The sequence below is a fragment of the Periplaneta americana genome, chromosome 16 (genome assembly GCF_040183065.1).
Source record: "Periplaneta americana isolate PAMFEO1 chromosome 16, P.americana_PAMFEO1_priV1, whole genome shotgun sequence".
In the NCBI taxonomy this organism is placed as follows: domain Eukaryota; kingdom Metazoa; phylum Arthropoda; class Insecta; order Blattodea; family Blattidae; genus Periplaneta; species Periplaneta americana.
In genome coordinates, this window is record NC_091132.1 from 123,310,112 (window position 1) to 123,332,954 (window position 22,843).

General features: G+C 34.3%; 1 protein-coding gene and 1 long non-coding RNA gene across 2 annotated transcripts in view; one reads left to right on the forward strand and one right to left on the reverse strand.

Annotated features, from left to right (window-relative positions):
• The window catches only part of LOC138691197 (putative aminopeptidase-2), a 155,663-nt gene that overhangs the window by 112,942 nt on the left and 19,878 nt on the right, over positions 1 to 22,843 (reverse strand). The window contains exons 6-7 of the mRNA XM_069812984.1: positions 20,679 to 20,838; positions 3,479 to 3,560 (exon numbers count right to left, since the gene is read on the reverse strand). Of these exons, the coding sequence (XP_069669085.1) occupies positions 3,479 to 3,560; positions 20,679 to 20,838 (242 nt within the window). The remainder of the gene's footprint in view (positions 1 to 3,478; positions 3,561 to 20,678; positions 20,839 to 22,843) is intronic.
• On the forward strand, positions 6,843 to 8,141 carry LOC138691199 (uncharacterized). The gene is made up of 2 exons (XR_011329762.1): positions 6,843 to 7,148; positions 7,755 to 8,141. It is a non-coding gene; the product is annotated as an uncharacterized lncRNA (long non-coding RNA).

Below are 22,843 nucleotides of genomic sequence, written 5' to 3' on the forward strand. Positions count from 1 at the left end.
CGAAAACTTGAGGGTAGAAGGAAAACAACCGTCCCTGTAAGTGACTATGAGAGCGATGAAATTAAATTGGATACAGATTATGATGATTCCGGTGTTCTCTCCATATTTACAGACAGTGAGTCATATATGGAAAAGAAGACGAAATCGGTTAAATTGATGCTAAACGCACATAGTTATATGGTACTTACATATGAGGAGACCCCAAATGCGTCTCAAAAAAGAGAGATCTATTTTCAATTTCAGATTTACAAGAGAAGTGGAGATTCAAAGGATCGAAATATCCCTACTGAATGTAGTTGTCAGTACGATAAATAAACATTATTAGTGAATTTATTTGCATAATATTTTGCTAAGAATGTGTTTATTTTGATACCGTACTTTTGTTCTTTAATATACACTCACCTGCGAAAAAAACCGAGCCAACTACATTTTCTTTAAAATTTTTGAAAATTATAGGATTTTTTAAATAATTGTAAGTGTGCTGAGGTTCATTTAGTTATTCATCAATTTTGTGATACGTAACACTGCAATACTGAATACGTAATAGCCAACAATGATCTGAAAAGAAGATTCGTCCTTCTTGTAATATTGTGTGTAAACTTCTCGGAATCATTTCGAGCTAAGCTGAAGATGTCTACAGACTGGTAAGCTCTTTTGAGGCAGTATTGGAGTACTTCATTGTATACAAATGTCACTAAGTCGTACCGATTCAGCAAAAGTGGTTGCATTGATAGAAGGTGGAAGGAAAGTGGAATTTTCCCTGTAAGCTTAGTAGAGTTATTGTAAGGAAAATAACCAATTTCTGAATAACAACAGCTCGAAAAAATTACAATAGCCGTTCTTGCTCACAGAAACAAAAATTCTGATAGTCCTGTGATAGTGTAACAGTCTATGCTACTTGAATCATGTCCCTGGAAAGCATATCGTTCCATAGTTGCGAAGTATTTCAACGACTGTACAGAGGCTATGAAGAGCCTACCTACAGGCTGCCGAGTTTTCATAGGGAATTCTGATTCCAAATATAGGCTTAAGGATAGTTGAGAAAATATTATTACGTTTCCTATGAAATAGTAGTAGTAATCATATCAGTATTATTTGTGAAGTTTAATAAAAAAATGATAATTTTGGTGACGGTATTATAAGTATACTAGTGGCTTGTGCAGCAAATACTGCTGCAAACTAAGTTCGTTAGACATTCAAATAAAAATTTTTCAGATTTATTTTCAATGAAGAATACTTGTCTTTTTTATAGTTATTTGCTTCCACAATAATGAAACATACTCCCTCTGAATGGATTTTTTTAGGCCAAATACTTTTTCTTGAACCTATCCAACTTCAGTTTTTGAGTTTCAACGCAAAAACGCAAGTATCAATGTCAGGACGATAGCAGTAGATATTTCAGGTCATTGTGGATTGTAGGCAAAATAAAAAAAAAAAAATGTCAGGTTTGCTAAGCTTTCGAACAATACCATTTTCGTATAGCTGCTGCATGTAGAACTTGAAATGTAGAGCGTAAAATCATTTTATCCTACTAAGAGATCTTGCTGAAATGATCTGGAGACTACAAAATTTTCTAGGCCTCTTATTTTATCAGTAAGTAATACCTTTTGATGTTTCCTTAGGAACTGTAATTTTTGCGCTCTCTCGAGCCAATACTGAAGACAATGACACATATCAATATCTACACTACACCACCATTAAGTATATGAAAAAGACCCAACCCCACTGGGTTAATAAGTATAAAAATATTTAATTTTTAATAACAATATTATTATCTTACTTAAGTTTTGTAGTTATGTATAGCAGCCACTCAGTAAATTATAGAAATGAAGATCTAAATTAAGATATTCTCTACATTTACTTACATAACCACAAAACGTTTCACTTTCATGTCATCAATATAGCATCAATATTATGTACAATTCATGAAAAATAGATACATCATATTAACTATAATAATATTTAATTTCTAATGGTAATAATGTCATCAAACCACCTCAAGTTTCGTGGATTTGAATATCCAATACACAACTGTACTCAGAAAATTATACACTACAGAATCAGTTTTTAATAACAAATTGAATTGAGCTCTAAATATGTCGGCAATCCTGGCCTTCGTGTAATAGCCTATTGTAGTGTGTTTTTGTTCTGAAATTCAATCAAGTCGGCCGTGATTCAATAAAATAGTTCTCAAAACTGACAACAGATGGATTTTGGAAAATAGGAAAATTATGTAGAAAAATTGACATTTCACTGAAAACTACTACTTTTCCGAAAAACTTTGGATGCCAGACATGAAAATGAGGGGGTCACTCATTAAAATCCGTTCAGCCGTTTTCCCGTAATTTCCATTACCGTTCAAATTATATATATATATATATATATATATATATATATATATATATATATATATATATATAGGTTGTAATAGTAATATGCGTTACAAGAGCGGTATGTTGAAGTTTTCATGTTCGAGGAAAAGTTTGAAAAAGTGAAACGTAGTTGAGCTTTTTTAATTTCCTAGAATTGAAAGAAAACATACCGATCGTGTATCTTACATTATTTTGTGCGAAGATCGTTTATTACATACCTGAAAGAGGAATTTCTAATTAGTTGCAATGAAATCTCCATCTTGGTTTCTGTTCAATGACGGCAAATTTGCAAAACAAAAATATCTATCTTCAACATTGTTGCTTTAAAATGTTTTCTATGTTTACTATACTCCAGCAGGCCGTGATATACGTCTGTCTTTTTTTCCCCCCAGTCTGTAAATGCGAACTTAAAACAAACGGTAAGGTTATGTAATGATTTAAAGTTTACTTAATTTTTGCAAATATTTAAAAACAATAATTAACAGTGCAATTTAGGTGAAATTGCAGTGGTAAGTTTTGAATTTATAATTATTTCTATATTGAACGTCTCTAAAAATAATATGTTAAAAGCCTAAAGCAGTAAAATCAATATGTCACTTAAGCGGTAAGAAGAGGGAAATTGTTATGGGTGTTAGGTTGGGAATACTGAATGTGGAATTTTAGACTTTCCGCGGATTGGTTTGGTGCGGAAACCAAGCAAATACTCACGATCTCGCACAAAGTTCTTTTTCTTGCTTCCTTTGACATAATATAAAGATATTAAATGATTCATTGTTTTTGTTTTTCTAGTAGCTGTTTTTTTGTTATTCTGTTTCTTTCTGTTCTTTTTACAGTAGTTCGAAGAACACTGAAGATGACACCACACCTATGTTGAAATGGGGCCCATCTATCATAAATGTACGTTACCTTCTTAAAAATGTAACACTTTTAACGTTTTAACTCTAGAAAAAAAATGTTATAAAATCATGTACGAATTGTCCAGAATCCATCGAAAGTTAAGTTAATATTCCACATTGTCTGTAATCATATTACAAAGTCATAAATAACTTAAATTTTACTATCAATAGGTCTATAGGATGTGGAAATATATATGACTTTGAACTTACTAAGTTTTGAGATACTTGCTGATGCCTCTTCTGAAGGTTTCTTTCGTCAAAAAGTTCTCCATAAACCGAATAATGCATGCACCTGTGCAGAAAGTAAAAACAAGTGACATGTCCATCACATTAGTGACTTCCTATGAGAAGTTACAGGCCTGAAACTAGAAAAAATACCGGTAATAATAATAATAATAATAATAATAATAATAATAATAATAGTAATAATAATATAATACAATTATTAATGGGACCAGGTAGCTCAGTTGATAAGGTAACTGGCTAATGACACGAAAGTCCCGGGTTCAATACCGGGTAGTAATGAGATTTTTCTTGTTGACAAAACTTGTAGAATAGTTCCGACTTTTTTTTAAATTTATTTAAATTTAAATATACAGAATAAAGAATATAATTACAAACAAACAAGAGAAATAGAAATAAAATAATGCAATCAATATAAAAATGGAGATACAGTAGTATTAACAAAATTTGAGACCGAATGAGCAGCGCTCGTGTTCGGTCGCAGTTCAGATATAATATTAATAGGCCTATAAGAGAATATAAAATAAAATGCAATAGGAAATAAAATTAAAATTACAGTTACAGAAATTATATTATAATACAATATTAATATAAGAGAAATATAGAAATAATAATAATAATAATAATAATAATAATAATAATAATAATAATAATAATAATAATAAATAAGTAAAATAAAATAGGAACTAAAATTTAAATTACAGCGGCAATGGAATTATATAATATAATATTAACACTAGAGAAGAATAATATATGTATATATATATATACACGCACACACACACATATATATATATATATATATATATATATATATATATATACAGGATGTTTAAAAATACGGGGCATAATTTCAGGTATGTATTTCCCACATGTAGACAATCAAAATAGTTCATTACAACATGTGTCCGGAAATGCTTTATTTCCGAGTTATGGCCTTCACAACATTGAAATTCATCGGAACGTTTTTCTTTCCGCAGGTCGTTGCCGTCAAAGGAGACATTAAGAGGGCACTCTGGCAGTTCATTCCGAGGCGAAGGTTACATTCAGTGTTGTGTAGGCGTTAGACTGTGCGACATGTATTCAAATCAAGAGCTGGCAGAGATACACTTCATGTACGGTAAGGCGGACGGCAATGCTGCGCTGGCTCGTCGTTTGTACCAGGAGAGGTACCCACAGCGACAATGTCCAGATCGGAAGACATTTGTAGTCTCCATTACCGTCTGTGTGAGTATGGAAAATTTAACTCTCCTGGTTTGGGAAGGGGACGACCAAGATCTACAACTCCAGAAGTACAGGAGGAGATTGTGGAGGCTATGAACATGACTCCTTCTATCAGCACACGAAGGGTAGCGTTGCAAGTCAATGTTCCTCATACGACTGTCTGGAGACTGTTGAAAGAGTATCAATTGTATCCTTATCATTTGCAACGTGTACAGGCCCTGTCACCAGCAGATTACCCTGCACGAGTTAAGTTCTGTCAGTGGTTCTTGCAGTAGTGTGGTGTAAATCCGAACTTTCCTGACTTAGTATTATTTACAGATGAAGCACAGTTCACACGAGATGGCATAACAAATTTCCACAATCAGCATGTATGGGCGTATGAAAACCCACGTGCAACTGTTCCATCTCATTACCAGGTGCGGTTCTCCCTCAACATGTGGGCCGGTATCATTGGTGATCGATTAGTTGGACCCCATGTACTTGTAAACAGACTTATGGGGCAGGCGTACACAAACTTCCTGGAAAACACCATACCTCATGTTTTAGAAGACACTCCACGATCAATCGTCAACACATTCACTTCTTGCAATGATGGCGCTGCTGCACACTTCAGTCGTACGGCTCGAAGGTTTCTTCTTGGATCGAAGGTTTCCTGATCGATGGATAGGTAGAGGTGGCCCAATTGCTTGGCCTCCACGCTCACCTGATCTGAACCCTCTCGATTTCTACTTGTGGGGCCATTTAAAATCATTGGTTTATTCGTCTCCGGTGCCTGATTTGGAACCCCTTCGGAATCGAATTGTGGCATGTTCTGAGGACATACGCAATACTCCTGGAGTTTGGGATCGTGTTCACAGGCCAATGAGACATCGATATGTAGTCTGTATTCAAGCAGGAGGTGGACATTTTGAACATCTTCTGTAATGACAACGACCTGCGGAAAGAAAAACGTTCCGATAAATTTCAATGTTGTGAAGGCCATAACTCGGAAATGACACATGTTGTAATGAACTATTTTGATTGTCTACATGTGGGAAATACATACCTGAAATTATGCCCCGTATTTTTAAACACCCTGTATATATATATATTTTTTTTCAAAATTATAGAATACAAATATAATATAGGCTGATTAAATCATACACATAGGCTATAAATTTATTTAATCAAATTGAAGATGTTTAACACGTTTCTAATTTTCTTGTTATATGTTAGTGGGTTACATTTTAGAAGTTCTGGGTGTAATTTAGCTAAAGGATTGTTACAACCGGGGCCAAAATTAATACTATGCTTTAGACCAGCAGATGTGAGACATTTGGTTCTACTAATGTTAAATTAATATTTCGTCTTGTGTCATAATTATGTGTCTGTAATACAAACTTATTACGATTTTTATGATAAAATTTTAACAGCGTATACTTATAAATTTGTTTAATATTAAATACATTAAATTCAGAATAAATTAATTTAGTTGGATAATCGAAACGTTTCTTCAAACAAATTTTAATTATTCGTTTTTGTAGTAAATTGAACGGACTAAGATTAAGTTTTGTACTTCCACCCCAAAGAATTATACCATATTGAATGATAGACTGAATAATGGCCAAATAAACATTTCGTAGAACTCTAATGGGTAAGTTAAGATTAACGAATTTATAAATTGTTTTACGAAGCGTCTTACAAAGATAAGTAATGTGATGAGGCCATTTTAATTCAGCCATTCAGCCTTTTTGTAAAATAGAGTATGGGATATTTTTCGGGAGAGAAAGGTCAACCAAACTATTTTATTCTAGTGCTAAGGTCATGAAAGCATAGAGGTCTACCTCCATGTCCCCATGCGTTCTCATGTCGTGTAAAATACTATTTATAATAATATAATAATGTTGAATAGTCTAGTTCCTTGTAACAATATCTGGCATTCATAAGCAGACTAGTAGGAAACGAAGAATGGAAATATTAAAATGAGATAATGAAACAATGATGCGACTGACATTAAATTTGCAATCCTGAATTCTATTCTGAGCTATTAAAATGATATGTGACGTCACATTGAGCACCTCCTATGAACAAGTGTTCAGATCTCAGAAAGTATGTGTTGTAGGCGTTGCTTACGTGATTACACAAGCTGGCGCATAGCACGATCGAGAGTAGGTCTCTGTGAGTCATGACAATTTCTGCCGCTAGGTTCGCCTCTCTGCCCTATGAAATGATGAATAGTACCATTACAAAGCATTGTGCATCGTGAAAATAGTTCGATTAATTGTGCATTACTCATTGAGTACGAATATTACAAATATGCCAAGCATATTACAGTGTTATTTGAAGTTTGTTCAGCTAAGTTATATTCGAAAATTGTCTGTGTTTTGCTATGTGAAGAACTCTGTACCAACAGGTCGTATATTTATAGGTTAAGGTAAATGTCAAAGTTCTCTCATATAACAAGCAATGCTATGTTAAAAGTGGCGAATTGCATTTTCCGACTCTCGAATGATGTGACCCGAAATGTAAAATAATTTCATGCATTGTTTCACTTACCAAGCATTACTGATATAGGCCTAATGAAAATGTGAACGACGTGATGTAAACATTGAAGATAATGTTGTTACTGTTTTCCCTTTCTCTTTTAGAAAATACCGACAAAAGTAATGAATTATTTTCATGCTGTACTTATTAGGCAATTAATGTGTATTCGTCTGTATTTTAGACCTGTGTATTGTTACGTAATTATCAGTGAATTAGGTAAGAGAACTTAACAAGGTTAGTATGAGATTAGGTAATACACCTCAAACTGGTAACTAATGGCTGCTGCGAAATAGGCTGAGGTGGTTATCGTGTGAATCAAATTATATCTAGAATATCTAGTTTTATTATATACGGATACGTAAAGTTTTTTTTTTTTTTTTTTTTTTTTTTAGCATGTGTTTGTAATTTTGTGAGGTTATGTCTTGCCTAATTTCTTTTTATTCTTGTATCTCTTGTATCATTACCAATACATTAATTTATTTTATATTCATTTCAGGTGTTACGGAGGTGTTACATCTATGGTGGCAACTCTACTTATGTTAGGATATGAAGTAACAGTATATATTCAACTTCATCATTTGCTAAAAATTAAAGAAAACTGTATGTCTTCGACTCATTCCATCGTCATTTCTTCTTATGTATGTGAACCACGTTCATTCTAAAAGTGCTACATTAAATGAACACTATAGACAACGTGATGGAACAATTTACAAGTTAGTGTTAAAGTGCTCAACATTTTCAAGTGGTGCTATACCCATTGTTTCAAAATGTACATACATATTTTTACATTTCTATAAGAGGTGTCATAAATTATTTCAGCATATTTGTAAATTCTTCAAAATTAATTCTTCTAATTAAGACCATAAAGTAATGAAATAATATAGCCGAGGCCTATATGTGATTTTATACTACCGGTATTGATGTTGATCTTGGTAAATTAATCCAATTTCACAGTGTTGTCTTTTGTATTGTGGTTCATAACAATTATAACAGTATGTACGTGGAAATGTTTTTAAAATAATAAATTCTAGCTCATGATTTTAAGTGGTCGTTTCAATGGGAGGTTATATTGGAAAGATGATCACAAATGGATAATTTACTGCAAGAGACAAGAACTGAATATAAGTGAGTGTTCCGTTGAAAGTGAAAGTGAAAATTTCGTTTTACAAGAGCTAAGTAGGCGTAATATTTATTTTAGAAATTATTGAAAGCTACAGAATATGAAGAATAGACCTGTAACCATAGAAATCAACTGCGAATGGTGAGTGGCCAGGTTTCATTAATAATTGAAAGGAAGTAAAAATTATTTTCTTCTTATCATCCTGTTTTCAATATTTTAATTTAAGCACCTTTCCCTTCCTTGTTATTTCGTGAGAGATTACTTCATACTATCGCGTAAGCTAAATTTTTTCTGTACAGATAATAAAAATTACATACATAAGTAGGCTACTTGAATACTGACGATACAAACTTCATATACATACCTCATCAGGTATATTCGAGAAGACATCTAATGTACTGTAACCAGCACATGATTAAAATACTGATCAGATGTCCAACAGTTTCTTACTGCACTCTTCACTTCAAAAGTTTGGCACATAGTTAATGAAAATCTTGATCAGGAAATCATTCATAAAAAAGTTAAATGTACACGTTTAAAACTTTCCTATAGCATAGGGCATCCTCATTGTTACTTTTAAATTTTAGGAATGTACGCTTATAACTGTATCACAATCTGAAATAATCATAATATTTATAACACGAGGGTCCTTGTAGATAGTCAGTTCCAGTGTTCTATATGTAATTAAGAAATGGCCCAGTTTATTGCACTTTCAGCACTTTTCTATTTAGGGGCTTCTGATTAAGTTTCCTAATCACTTCGTATTTACTGGAAATATCTTTGGCAATATTGTCCAGTAGTGGCTTCACAAGTTTTCCCAAAAGAAAGAGGGACATTTCCTCATCTTTACATGTGTCGCACTTCAGTTCTTGCGAAAATCTTGGCTTCAGAAAAGAATACTACAGCGTTTACTATTACTGTGCTCAATAGATTAATCAATAGGCCTATAGAAATGTTTTCACCACTGCAAGAAAAATCGTGTAATAATTATACTTCTCAATTATTGTGACGTTCGTATTTTTTTAAAAGAGAGGGAAAAGTTACGCCTTCTTGCAAATGCTTAATTATGAATTCAAGGAAATTAAAGATAATGCAGTACCTTAATTAGTTGCAATGTCTTATTTAATAACAATATTAATAATATTAGGTGAAAAGGGTAGGCTATAGTGCGTATATGTAAGATGTCAAGTTAATTTATTTCCGGAAATGTTTGGTGTATGAACTGAAGTACAGAGCAGACAGTCCCTCAGCTTATATGTAATATGTTTTAATATCAAGAATGACAGCCTTTTATTGTAATATAATTGAGGAGTAGAAGTTTGCAAATTACGTCTATTGTCCATAAAATATTGTACGAAGCATATAATAAGCAATGGTGAGTCCTTTAAATGTCCCAAATGTCAATGTCTTTTAAGTGTTCTGCTATATAGGGCAGAACAGCGCTCCGAGCGGCGGAATTGGCATTACGAGGGAACCACTTCAGACTCGTTTTTCAAGCTCTATGCGCCAGCTTGTATAATCTCGTAAGCAACGGTTGTAGGACCCATATTTATTAGACATTTTTTCTTGTTTTGATGCATACTAGCACCTCCTAAAATATTAGATAGCTTTTTTTTAACACTCTGTATATGTTTACATGGAAAAAATCATGAAATATATTCTCCTGAGTAAGGGAGAAAATAGTGAAGACTGCAGAGTGCTGGGTTTGCAGTGAAAGACCTGCCCTTGGACAGAACATTATAAATGAATGAATGAATGAATGAGTGCTGAGAGTACAGTATACTTCATACAAGATTATGATATAAGATGTATGTGCAGAGACCCGAAGTATAGTGTAATATACTTGCATTTGTGCCCTAACTGTAACCTGCAGAATTTATTTCAGCATTTTTCCTCATGTCAGTGATTTCATTTTTAAGTGTACAATTATATTGAACTTTATAAATAAAACAACAAATGCCTCAGGAATCGGGATGTTAAAATAAGTTGAAAGGAATGATTTAGCCATTTTTAAATAAAATGAATTGTGAAATTAAATAAAAGATAGGTAATTTTACGATAAAATCAGTTCTGAAATATTGTAGTGAAATATGAACCTTGAGCAAAACTGTTGAGCGGAGATTGGAAACATCACAAATGCGATTTAGTCAGAATAACACTTAAAAGTTAGACAGGAGCGATTGTATCAAGACAAGTTAAATACGGGGAAAATTGTAACAGAGATAAAGAACTGCCTGATCAGGCGGAGACAGGATATAAACAGTGGAGGCTTGTGATAAAATATTGCGTGTGTTCACAATTTTGTGTTCCAAAATCGAAGAGAGTTTGAAATAGTACGTTTAGCCTAATATGAAATGTCATGGTTCCAATATTTCACTACCGTGAAAACCGTATATAAATTCAAAACAACATGTAGTAATAATAATAATAATAATAATAATAATAATAATAATAATAATAGTAACAATAATAATAATAGTAACAATAATAATAATAATAGTAACAATAATAATAATAGTAACAATAATAATAATAATAATAATAATAATAATAATTAAACTCAGTCTTTTTATTTCCAATTTTTCCTGGTAAGCCAGTTTACCCAGTTCTTTACTGTTCAAAATTACTTGAACAGAATTCATTGTTTACGTTTGTTAAAAATTAATACATACCACAGTGCCGTTATTTACAAAAGCCTGTGTTCAGTAATATATTTTGGTTCACAACACACTGATACACTATTGCCTATACCAATACTGTAATCCCATTCGCATAGATTGATTACTGTGAATACATGCCAGTAAATATTATTCTTAAATAATGCACACCACATACAGATATTGAAATTCATACCACCATCATATTCAGCCAGCACGTATTTGAAAGCCAAACTATGCTATAGTATATTAATTCACAAACTACACTCTTGTAGCAGCACTGTACACACACCCACATAAAGTAAACGTTCTGACAGTGAGATGCTGACACCTATAGGCTATTAAATTTCCTCCTCGAGATATACCACGTGAACGATAGGCATCGATGCACCTGACATCTGTAGGATAGATTCTCTGTTCACTTAACGCTTTGTGCTCTTGACGAGTCATAAACGGCCAGCGAAAGACAATTTTCTCCCGCGCATGCGTGAAATTCCTGTAACCTTCTTGAAAAGAGCATGGCTTGTACGTGAACGGATGTCGCCAGGTTTACATAAGAAGTTTATGCAAAATGCGGGAAGTTTAAAATACTCGATTCTGATATTATATATCCCCACTACGTCAATACGATATCAAAATAATAAAACTAGTCGTGCTTTAATGGAAACAAGGTGTTCACGTGCTCTTGTGCTCTTATTGACGCACCGCCACTGGATATAAACAGTATGATTTCTGATCGTGTGTTAGAAGAATTTCTAAATTACATGCCTTGTAAAAAGAATCTGGTAAGATCCAGAGCCAGAAGAAAGAATCAATTCTATGTATTAATTCCTTGAATTCTGATAAGGAAGAAAGAGACGTAGTGTACTTCTTTCCTGATAACTCCAAGACATCTGCTAGTAGCTTGGTCTGTCCCGTATCGCAGTGATTAATATCCTCTTCCTTTTCCTTTAACCTCGCGGAAACCGACCGACCTTGACGTGAATAATCTTCCAGCACTTTCCTACTTTTTTTAATAACGCGTTTGAAGACTTCTAGACGTCATTATCGTCTACATTTTTCCGATTTAAAGCAAAATGTAATTACCATGCTTTGCTTAATACCATGCTATTGAAATGCAACACACGAAAAAAATAAATGTTTATTTCAACAATAATAAAACAATACAAGTTGTTATCGTCCTGGGTGACGCAGTCGGTAGAGTGCTGACCTTCTGTGCCCGAAGTTGCGAATTTTATCCCAACCCAGGGTTATGGCATTTAAGTAGCCTATGTTTAAATGCGACAAGCTCATGTCAGTAGATTTACTGGCATGTAAAAGAACTCCTGTGGGACAAAATTCCGGCACACCGGCGACGCTGATATAACTTCGGCTGTTGCGAGCGTCGTTAAATAAAAAATTATTTTTTACAAAATGCAGTGGAAGCTCTTAAGTTGGACAAAAATCAAGTTCGACTGCTTACGTAGGAGAATTAGACACGTCCCTATACGGGTACTAAGAAATGGGTTTACCATTTGAATGGAAATTGGTTCTGTGTTTTGTTAAAGGAAAGTGGAGAATTTTATTGATTAGGACATCCATATTGATCACTGATTTTAAATTAATGAACTCTTCTTTTTCTATTTGAGAATTGTGCCGTTTGTGAGACGGAACTGTCGAAACCCACTGTGGCACTATAAGCGCATACACAAGTCTCGGGGCGGGCAGGAAATGCAAGTACAGTACTGTATTCGTTGATTGATAACCAATAAGAATTTGTATTCATTTCACCTGCCACACCCACTGCCCTATTGGACAGAGCTTTCAACTCTGTTCTGTCGAACTTAGGAGAGTCCACTGTAAGTGGTTACGAAGGGCAGTATACATGGGTGGTTGTCAGTGTCACTGATAAGATAAATAAACTCCACTAAAAATAAACAGAATGCTTACTATGTAAAGTGAACTGATTTTGAAATATTTCCACAGACTGCCAAAACCCAAAATATTTGGAAGAGTTTCTTCTGAGTTTATGAAATAATGATTAAGTATTAGTACTGTTTGGCGAAAATGAAACACTTATAAGAATTTTGAATGATACATTTTTTTTATCATCAGGCATTTGTCTTAGAACGTAGATCAGTTCTTTTTTGTATGCGGATTTTTCCCCATATAATATAGTTTTTTTATGGTATTGACTTTTATGTAAATCTTGATATGATGAGAGGTTAGATTAACTGGTCCACAAAAATTTGTATCTATGGTTGACAAGAATTGAAACACGAGCTAAAATGCGAATGGAAAGATTGGCACCCATCCGTTGATACAGTTACAGGAAGGAGATGACTCATTCTCATCAATTGTCAACTAAGTAAGAAGAACATTACATTTCATTACTCATCATTTTGAGGTTGTATGAGCATCAGATCAAAGGCAAACGAATCTCTTATTTTGTGCTGATTAAATCAACCCTAACACATAGTATAACTATTGTCCTGGTCCGGTGCGGTGCGGTGACTGAGTGATCAGACCTTTAGCCTGTTATTTAGGCAGTTAGGTTCGAGTCCCGGTAAGCCCTGAGATTTTTCATTGAAAAATCCATAGTGACACTTGTGGAGCACACGTTCGCAGTTGGGGGTTCTCCCGTTTCTCCATGTTAGGCGTCTACATAATTCCGTAACAGTTGCGAAGCTTGGGATGTTTTTTTTGCATTTCTCGCGATAGTTGCTAGCCGCTTGGAGCGCTGTGAGTACTAGGAACAATAGACTGTGTCACTGCCATCGTGATCTAATACAGGCCGTAAGGCAGGCCATGTAACTCGCTTAACCTGATCACGAAGGGAGGCGTTTCAACCATACAAATTAGTTGGAATGCATAAAGAGTAACATATATATTTCTCTAAAATGTAGTGTAATTGCATTAATAAAATTTAAAACAATGACTGTGAGACACTTCAGACATAAATCACTTGCGAGTTAAGATGAAATATTATTTTTGGTGTGAAAATTACGTTATTCGTATGTGTAATACTTGCCTTTATTTCGATTAAATATTGCGAAATTCTTGTACATTCATCTGTGCACGATTCAATAATTTTCAGTTGCAGCGCACGGATATTTAGATATGTTGAAATTATAGGTTATGTTTATTGTCCCAGTTGCCCCTTTCTTTCTAATTTTAGTTGTCTCCAATGCCCTGCCATTCATATGGAAATATTATAGGTTATGTTTACTATATCTTATATTCCTAAATTCGCAATTATAATTACATTATAATTAAGCATAATGTCATGTATGATACTCCGCACATTCAATTTGTCTGTATTTTAATACTACAATTGAGTATTGAATTATTGTATTTATCTACTACCTTAAGAGACGAAGTAAAAATCGTACGTACACTGATTTCATAGGAGTGGTATGATAAATTTTCTGTCTTTATTAAGGAAGGTAGATGTGCTATATTAAATCACAATATAAATTATTTTTTATTAAACCTCAAAATAGCTTCCATTCTAAACTTAAAATGTTGAAGCGAAAAGATTATGTTAACATGTAAAATTCTCTTTACATTAAAATAACACAGTTTTGTAATTATTTCTACAAAATATTATGCAACAAGAAGTAAAGGCAACTTATGGACACATTACACTAAATAAAACTTAGCTATGATACGCAATAAAGTTATAATACAATAATACACTGAGCTGCATACACTGAAATAGAAAACCCGAACATATATTACGGCCTAGTCTAGATCGAAAAGGCATTGACTGTGCCGTATTTCGCATTGTTGTGAAAAGTTGTGTGAACTGTGAAATGTTCGTTATCGGTTGTAATAACTGTAAATGGCTAAAATACAATAATTTGAATAATAATATGGGACAAGGAGACGTTTGTAGCACTATAAATTCTAAGAACAAGAGGTCAGAGTTATTCTTCTTCCGAAAGATCTAAGGTGAGTTTATAAAATATAATATATACTTTATGAAAATAATATATAAACATTATGTATTTCGTATTTCAATAGTGGAAGGAAGGTGTTAATTTTTCAGAAGAACACGATATCAAAAGTACAATACATTTTATCGTCTGCTAGGGAAAGAGTCTGTGATGAGGCGATAGTAGCAATCCTGGTGGCTAGCAACTATCTATGGATGCTTATTTCAACTGTCTATGTTTGCATATTTAGTAAGTATTGAGCTTCGCAATTGTTTATACTAAACTGTGATTCCGTCATCTCTTCATTCCGTCGTCATTCCATAGCATACCCCGAACGCCGACTGACGATGCATAGAGAGAGCTGGCCTAGGAGCAAGTGGGGTTGTCTGCTCGAAATCTGGGTATGCAACGAACCTTGATGTAGTCAGTCGGTGTAGGTTTGGAAATGCGCGTAGCTTGAGGTTCAGCGGAATAGATCTAATAAAGTCGCAGTGCTGAGTCGTAATACCTCCTCCTTCAAATTCAGTTCAAGTTAACCAGTGTCCCGTGACAAAGTTGTTTTATGTTCACATGCTAAGCCTAACTCCTGAAATCCTTTCTACCATGAATTACTTACATGTTTGGAAGCAACGTAGATAGCTATTTCAAGGATTGAAATTATTGCGGTGGGCTCAAATTTTCTAGTAAACTGTTCCTTACATTTTCGACAGACAACAGGGTATGCTATTTTAAAAGAATCTTTACTTTTATTTCGAAGTTAGCATGGAAATGTAGTGATCATTCTTGTAGCCTTTAATAATAATTAGAAGAAAAATCTAGCATATTTTCAGAAGTCCCATTAACATAGCCGAAGAACAACTTACTAACAATTCCAAGGTCGTACGACAAACGCAAATTATTAGTTTTGTCATTAACTGTCACAGATAATTCTATAGGACCAAAAAATTAATCTCTACATAGAAAATTATTAGGTTGATGCATAAGCTCGTAGCGTTTTTGTTCGTCATCAGTTCATCCACGGCCGACTTGATGCTACCTTCGCTTCTCTGTATATGGCCTTGAAAATAGTAAACTTATTCTGAAATTGGTTAATATCTCAATTCCCCCACGAGACGCTGTCTGCCAAGGATTGGTGTCCACAGAACAAATACTCAATATGAATTAACTTAAATGATTAAAGAGTAATAATGACACTTATCTTAATATATAAAATTGAATGTGGGTATGTATGTATGTATGTATGTATGTATGTATGTATGTATGTATGTATGTATGTATGTATGTATGTATGTATGTATGTATGTATGTATGTATGTATGTATGTATGTATGTATGTATGTATGTATGTATGTGTGTGTGTGTATGTTCTCTATACAAATCTACACGCTTTGACCGATATGTGCCAAAGTTTGCACATTTAACCTTCATAACCAGGAGAAGAACATAGGCTACATTAAAATTGTGCAAATGGAAGTTAAACTAATTAAAAATATAAACAATGAAAATAAATAGTTCAAAATTCATGTACATTATTAAAATGCAAAAATCATCTACATTCAATTGTTTTTTTTGTTATTGTCTGTTGTATTCAACATCGACTTTCATGAGGCCTTGGAAATTTTAACACGAAATTATATTACATTGTTGTTACACATCATGAAGGCTAAAACTAGATAATTCATGCAATATGTATCTTTACGCAGTCCAGGACCGTATTATGAATTCCTCGATGCAATTGGTGTGAAGAAATCATGCGAAACGTAATAGAAGTGGCAATATTAATTGGAAAAACGAAAGGAGAAGATGTTTTTATCTGACGTATTGCTATGATACCCATTCGATTTTAAGCAACTGCAATTTCAGTGCGACTAGCATTTGTAATGGCCATATTGAAATGAAGCTCAAGGACAGTCGCTCAAAGTTGCAGACATTGACTTAAAAACTGCATGTTTTTCACATCCTCGACTATATTTTAAACAAAGGAGTGGGGAAAAAATACACATATCAAAATGCAATTCAATGATATTTCTGTCATGTTGCTAATGTAGTATGTGAAAGTACAGTACATAAGGCGACTGAAAATAACACTGTATTAGTTCTAAAATACACGTCTCTCAAAATATTGTGGTTCACGTCCGAAAATATGTTACTGCGAAATTCTATCTGTATAATCACGTTGCTAATGTATGTTATGCGTTGTGGAAATAACAATCTCTTAATTTCTAAAATACCGTTAAGCCTATACGTCTCTCAGAATATTAGTCTTTATGTTAAAAAAATGACTTATTGCAAGTTTATATTGTATCTGTATTCTGTGTATAAAATAAGAATTAATATACTATGTTCTGAATTTCTGAGATATAGTTTTCCAAGTCATATTTACAAAAAAAAAAAAAAAAAAACTAGGTATGATATAAGTGGGTGTACAGCGGTCAAGGGGTAAAAAATCTTCCAATATAAATTAAATTATATATGTACATATTGATTCGATGCTGAAACTGATCAGAAAGTTGAAAAGGAATCGTTGGGTTTTACTTTGTTCATAGTTTGATTTTCTATTATTTTGATTTGTATTTCTGGCATTGTGGAACTACACCAGAATACATAAATAAAGGTAAATAAATATATAAATATAAAACCGTTGAACATCAGGCACATAAGACATGTTTTCTTTTCGGTATCTGATTTACAACTGTTTTAAATTGAGTTAACGCTTGGCAGGCATTTCGCTAAGGAGTTCATCAATTCATGTAAGTGACGTTACGTAAAGATTCGTCTTAGCTTAGTAAAGACAATTCGTTTTGGTTGTCTATATTTAGGTTTCCGAGATTTCAGAAAATGCAATAACCAGTTTAATTACAAATAGAAGCAGAAAGGAAAACCCGTGCGACGCCGGGTGCTTTTAGCTAGTAAATAATAAATAAGAAAATAATAAGTATTATTATGTTTAATTCTGTTAATTATGGTAAAAGCGTGAGTTTAAAAGCAGGGAAGGTAACATATAGTAATCAGTTTAGTTTAAGAAACATGATGACAGAGGCGTAATTTTGTAGTTCATTCGCTGGGTAGCACTCCTAGGCTAAACTGCGATATTTCAAAGTAATCACATGGGTAATTATTTACAATAACCTGTACTAAGTTTTATAATTTCACTCACTGCACTGATACATTCCACTTGATACTGCAGATTCAAGAATCATAGTTTCAATATTTTGCGACTCAGTGGATTATAAGCCGCATTATTCGAAGGAACAAGCTTTTCAGTTAAAGCTGCTGCAATGTTATCTAGAAGCGGCCTAACAGATTTCACAGTAATGATATTAGCAAGTCGTTTTTGGTCGTCTTCTTCACAAATTGACATTGCAAGAGAGGGCATCTACACAGTAACGGCTCAATTTTCGAACTTACTTACTTACTTACAAATGGCTTTTAAGGAACCCGAAGGTTCATTGCCGCCCTTACATAAGCCCGCCAGCGGTCCCTATCCTGTGCAAGATTAATCCAGTCTCTATCATCATACCCCACCTCCCTCAAATCCATTTTAATATTATCCTCCCATCTACGTCTCGGCCTCCCTAAAGGTCTTTTTCCCTCCGGCCTCCCAACTAACACTCTATATGCATTTCTGGATTCGCCCATACGTGCTACATGCCCTGCCCATCTCAAACGTCTGGATTTAATGTTCCTAATTATGTCAGGTGAAGAATACAATGCGTGCAGTTCTGTGTTGTGTAACTTTCTCCATTCTCCTGTAACTTCATCCCGCTTAGCCCCAAATATTTTCCTAAGCACCTTATTCTCAAACACTCTGAACCTATGTTCCTCTCTCAGAGTGAGAGTCCAAGTTTCACAACCATACAGAACAACCGGTAATATAACTGTTTTATAAATTCTAACTTTCAGATTTTTGGACAGCAAACTGGATGATAAGAGCTTCTCAACCGAATTTTAATATATTCTTGTTATTATTCTCTTTCGATGACTAAGCAGCTGATCTAAAATAAATTTTGCATGAATATTGCCTTCATCCGTCTCTTTCTTTACATTTTCCAGTTCTTTATGTAACGGATCTCTTTAAATTAATTAGAGTTTTTTGGTTGTTTTTGTTATCTCATCTTGCTTCTCTTGTAACACCTGATTAAGTTTTGTAATTTTCACATGCAATCTGTTAATATTTCGTTTTAGCTCGTCAAAGTTGACAGCGTCTGATGCGTCGCTTTGTGGTCATTTTCAACTGGCAATAAAGGAGTATCATTAACTGATGCTGAGTCACTCGGAACATCTTGTTCAAATAGTGAAAAACCAATGTTACTAAAATATTTGCGTTTCTTGGGTGGAGGGAGATTAGTTTTAGTAATTGTTCCTCGTGGTCTTTTGTTATGTCACTTTATACCCAGGATAATGAGGGAATATTGTTGGCACAGCATTTGGTTTTAATCGTCTAAATTTCTCATTATTAGAATAATTTTCTTCGCTGAAAGTAAACTACAAACGACTGAAGATTGGGAATTGCTTTTGGAACAGTCTTGGCGTAAAATCACTTTAAGCCATTTCTCGCATATTTCCCTTAATTAATTAATTAATTAATTAATTAATTAATTAATTAATTAATTACCTACTTGCTTACTTACTTACTGGCTTTTAAGGAACCCGGATGTTCATTGCCGCCCTCACATAAGCCCGCCATCGGTCCCTATGCTGAGCAAGATTATTTCAGCCCCTACCATCATATCCCACCTCTCTCAAATCCATTTTAATATTATCCTCCCATCTACGTCTCGGCCTCCCCAAAGGTCTTTTTCCCCCGGTCTCCCAACTAACACTCTATATGTATTTCAGGATTCGCCCATACGTGCTCTGCCCTTCTCAAACGTCTCGATTTAATCCTCCTAATTATGTCAGGTGAAGAATACAATGTGTGCAGTTCTGCGTCATGTAACTTTCTCCATTCTCCTGTAACTTCATCACTCTTAGCACCAAATATTTTCCTAAGAACCTTATTCTCAAAGTGAGAGTCCAAGTTTCACAACCATAAAGAACAACCGGTAATATAACTGTTTTATAGATTCCAACTTTCAGATTTTCTGACAGAAGACTAGATGACAAAAGCTTCTCATATTTATTCTGCGTTTAATTTTGCTCCCGAGTTTAATTTATATTTGTAACTGTTGCTCAAAGGTTTTTTAATTTTTCCACCTCTTCGAAGGATAAATCTCCAATTTTCATATTTCCATTTCGTATAATATTATGACCATGAGACATAATCATCTTTCCATGTCACTCGGAAATTCGTGGAATGATATTGTTCCTCCACTCTTTTTTTCTATTCGAAGTACACAGTGCTACACAACAATACGTCATTTTGAATCACATCACAATAAACTCACATACCTGTAGAAAGAAGCACAATATTACTAAGTAATAAGGTCGATAAAGCCGGTATCTAGCGCGTATTTTGGCCAGTAGATTGCCCGCGTCGTCGGGACTTGATGTGCAAAAAACCGTAGTTGTGAATGGTTATTCATCTACCCATGTGTGTACATTTACACGAGATAAGTATGTGCTCGTGGAAAAGGACATACTTCAATGACCGTAATCATATACCGGTACTGCTTTGTTAATCACTTGGAAGAAAGCGCATTAATACAACAGTCTCTCAAGTTAAAGAGTACTAACATACTATGAACAGTTATTTCGGTCTAAATTGATGTTAATACCTTACTCACCTTTGTGATAAGCAATGTCTTTTTTAAATGAATTCCTCACTCCACTTCTATGACCAATCACATCAAAAGATAAAGGCTGACTGTTTAAACTGTCTTCTACGAGAGCGGGATAATATGCCTCTATTAAGAATTGCTGTTCAATATCCATATCAGGCTCCACCTGAAGTTATACAAAGGTGACACATACTTTCTTATTCCACGTATAACTTGGTTCCAAATAATTTATTCACTCTTGACTTCATCTTGACATTTAAATTATATTTTATTGAAATATGAGGCCTGTGAATATGTAGGCCTGTATAATTTTGCTACATTCAGTTAAGTTCTTTCCGTGAATTATAAGGTATTGAAAGTTATCACATTATAGGAATAACTATTTCATGAGGAACAATGCAAAGTTAATAATTGCTATTGGAAGCTAAAATTTAGTACATAAATATGAAGTCCGATAAATATTAAAATTATAAAAATGTTATGGTTATTCCAGTGTTAAAATGGGTCTGAAATGTGGACAGTTACTACGAAACAAATTCATCAAATAGAAGAAGCAGAGATAAGATTACTTCGACCTTTAGCATGATATATCATGTCAGATTGCAAACGAAGTCAATATGTATAAATGAAGCATTATGTAAGTAATATAATAGATAAATAGTACAATATAAACAGACACACTTGGTTGATACATACCGTATTCTTAGGATGTATCCATTTAGAATATGTAATTATAAACCTATTGGAAAACGAAATGTTGGCAGACTTAGAAAATGCTGCAGAGAACAATTTAAAAATGTGCCATCCACTTTGTTATCGTAAAGCAACAGGAGTTGATGGAATCCCATTGAATTAGTGAAATGCTTGGGTGAAGACAAGGAGGAAATTCTATCATTATGGAACGAAATATATCAGAAAGGCGAATGACCTGAAGATTTTACGGAAACAGTGTTGATTCCAATACCGAAGAAAAATAATGACAAGAATTGTAAGCAGTTTAGGACTATAAGTCTAATATCGCAATCAGAGGAGATTCTCTTGCAAATAGGCTATTGAATCGACGTTTATATTCCAAAATAGAAGAACAGTTGGAAGAAGAGCAGCTTGGCTTCAGGAAGGGAAAAGGTACGAGGGATGCAATTGGACTGCTACGAACAATCGGCGAAAGATACCTAGAGAAGACTAAAGATGTGTATGTATCATTTGTGGACCTAGAAAAGACTTTTGACAGAGTGGATTGGATTAAGTTGATGGGGATTCTAAAGAAAATTGGCGTGGATTGGAAAGAGAGAAGACTGTTCAGTAATCTTTATATAAAACAACGAGTCAAATTCAGGATAGGAGAAGAAATGTCAGAAGGTAGTGAAATTGGGAGAGGAGTACGTCAAGGATGTCCTTTATCACCTACCCTGTTCACCATATATGTGGAGGATTTAGTAAAGAACTGTTTTCAGAACACAGAAGGAGTGATAGTAGGAGTAAGAAGAATAAAGCGTATAAGATTTGCTGAAGAGGAGACGGCACTAAAGGATATGCTACTGGAGCTAAATGACAGCTGAGAGCAGTATGGGAAGAAGAAGATAAATGCAAATAAGATGAAAAACATGGTCATAGGAAGAAAAATACAGAAGATAAACTTGCGAATTCTAAATGAGGCAGTAGAGCAAGTGGACAGCTTCAAATACTTGGGGTGCACTATAAGCAGTATTATGAGCTGCTGCCAGGAAGTCAAAAGGAGGATAGCAAAGTGAAGCTGTAGTCGGGTGATCCAGTTATAGGAAGATATTTTTCTTTTATATAAGTCATAGTATAGCTTCATTTTAGATATTTCTCTATTTCTTTGAGATGTTCAACCTACGCGTCGGGGATCAGCGAAGCGTGTAATAGGCACTTTGTTCACGCCGTCTGCCAGGCGCCTATCGCATTTAAAACCAGTAGACGCGAGGTAGGTTACTGAACTTTAGCTTCAGAAGCGGGGGTTTTTCCTTGTCTAGGAACGCGCTTGTAGCGTTGTTTGAAGCTAGCAAACAATAGTAGCGTCTGGTGAGCGCGTCACCATAGCTAGTATTTAAAAGGACGGCGTACCGAGACGCGTCCTCAGAATATGACCGGCCGTGAGCCGATCGCGTGTTTACTCAGAATACTACCGGCCGTGAGCCGATCGTGTGCGT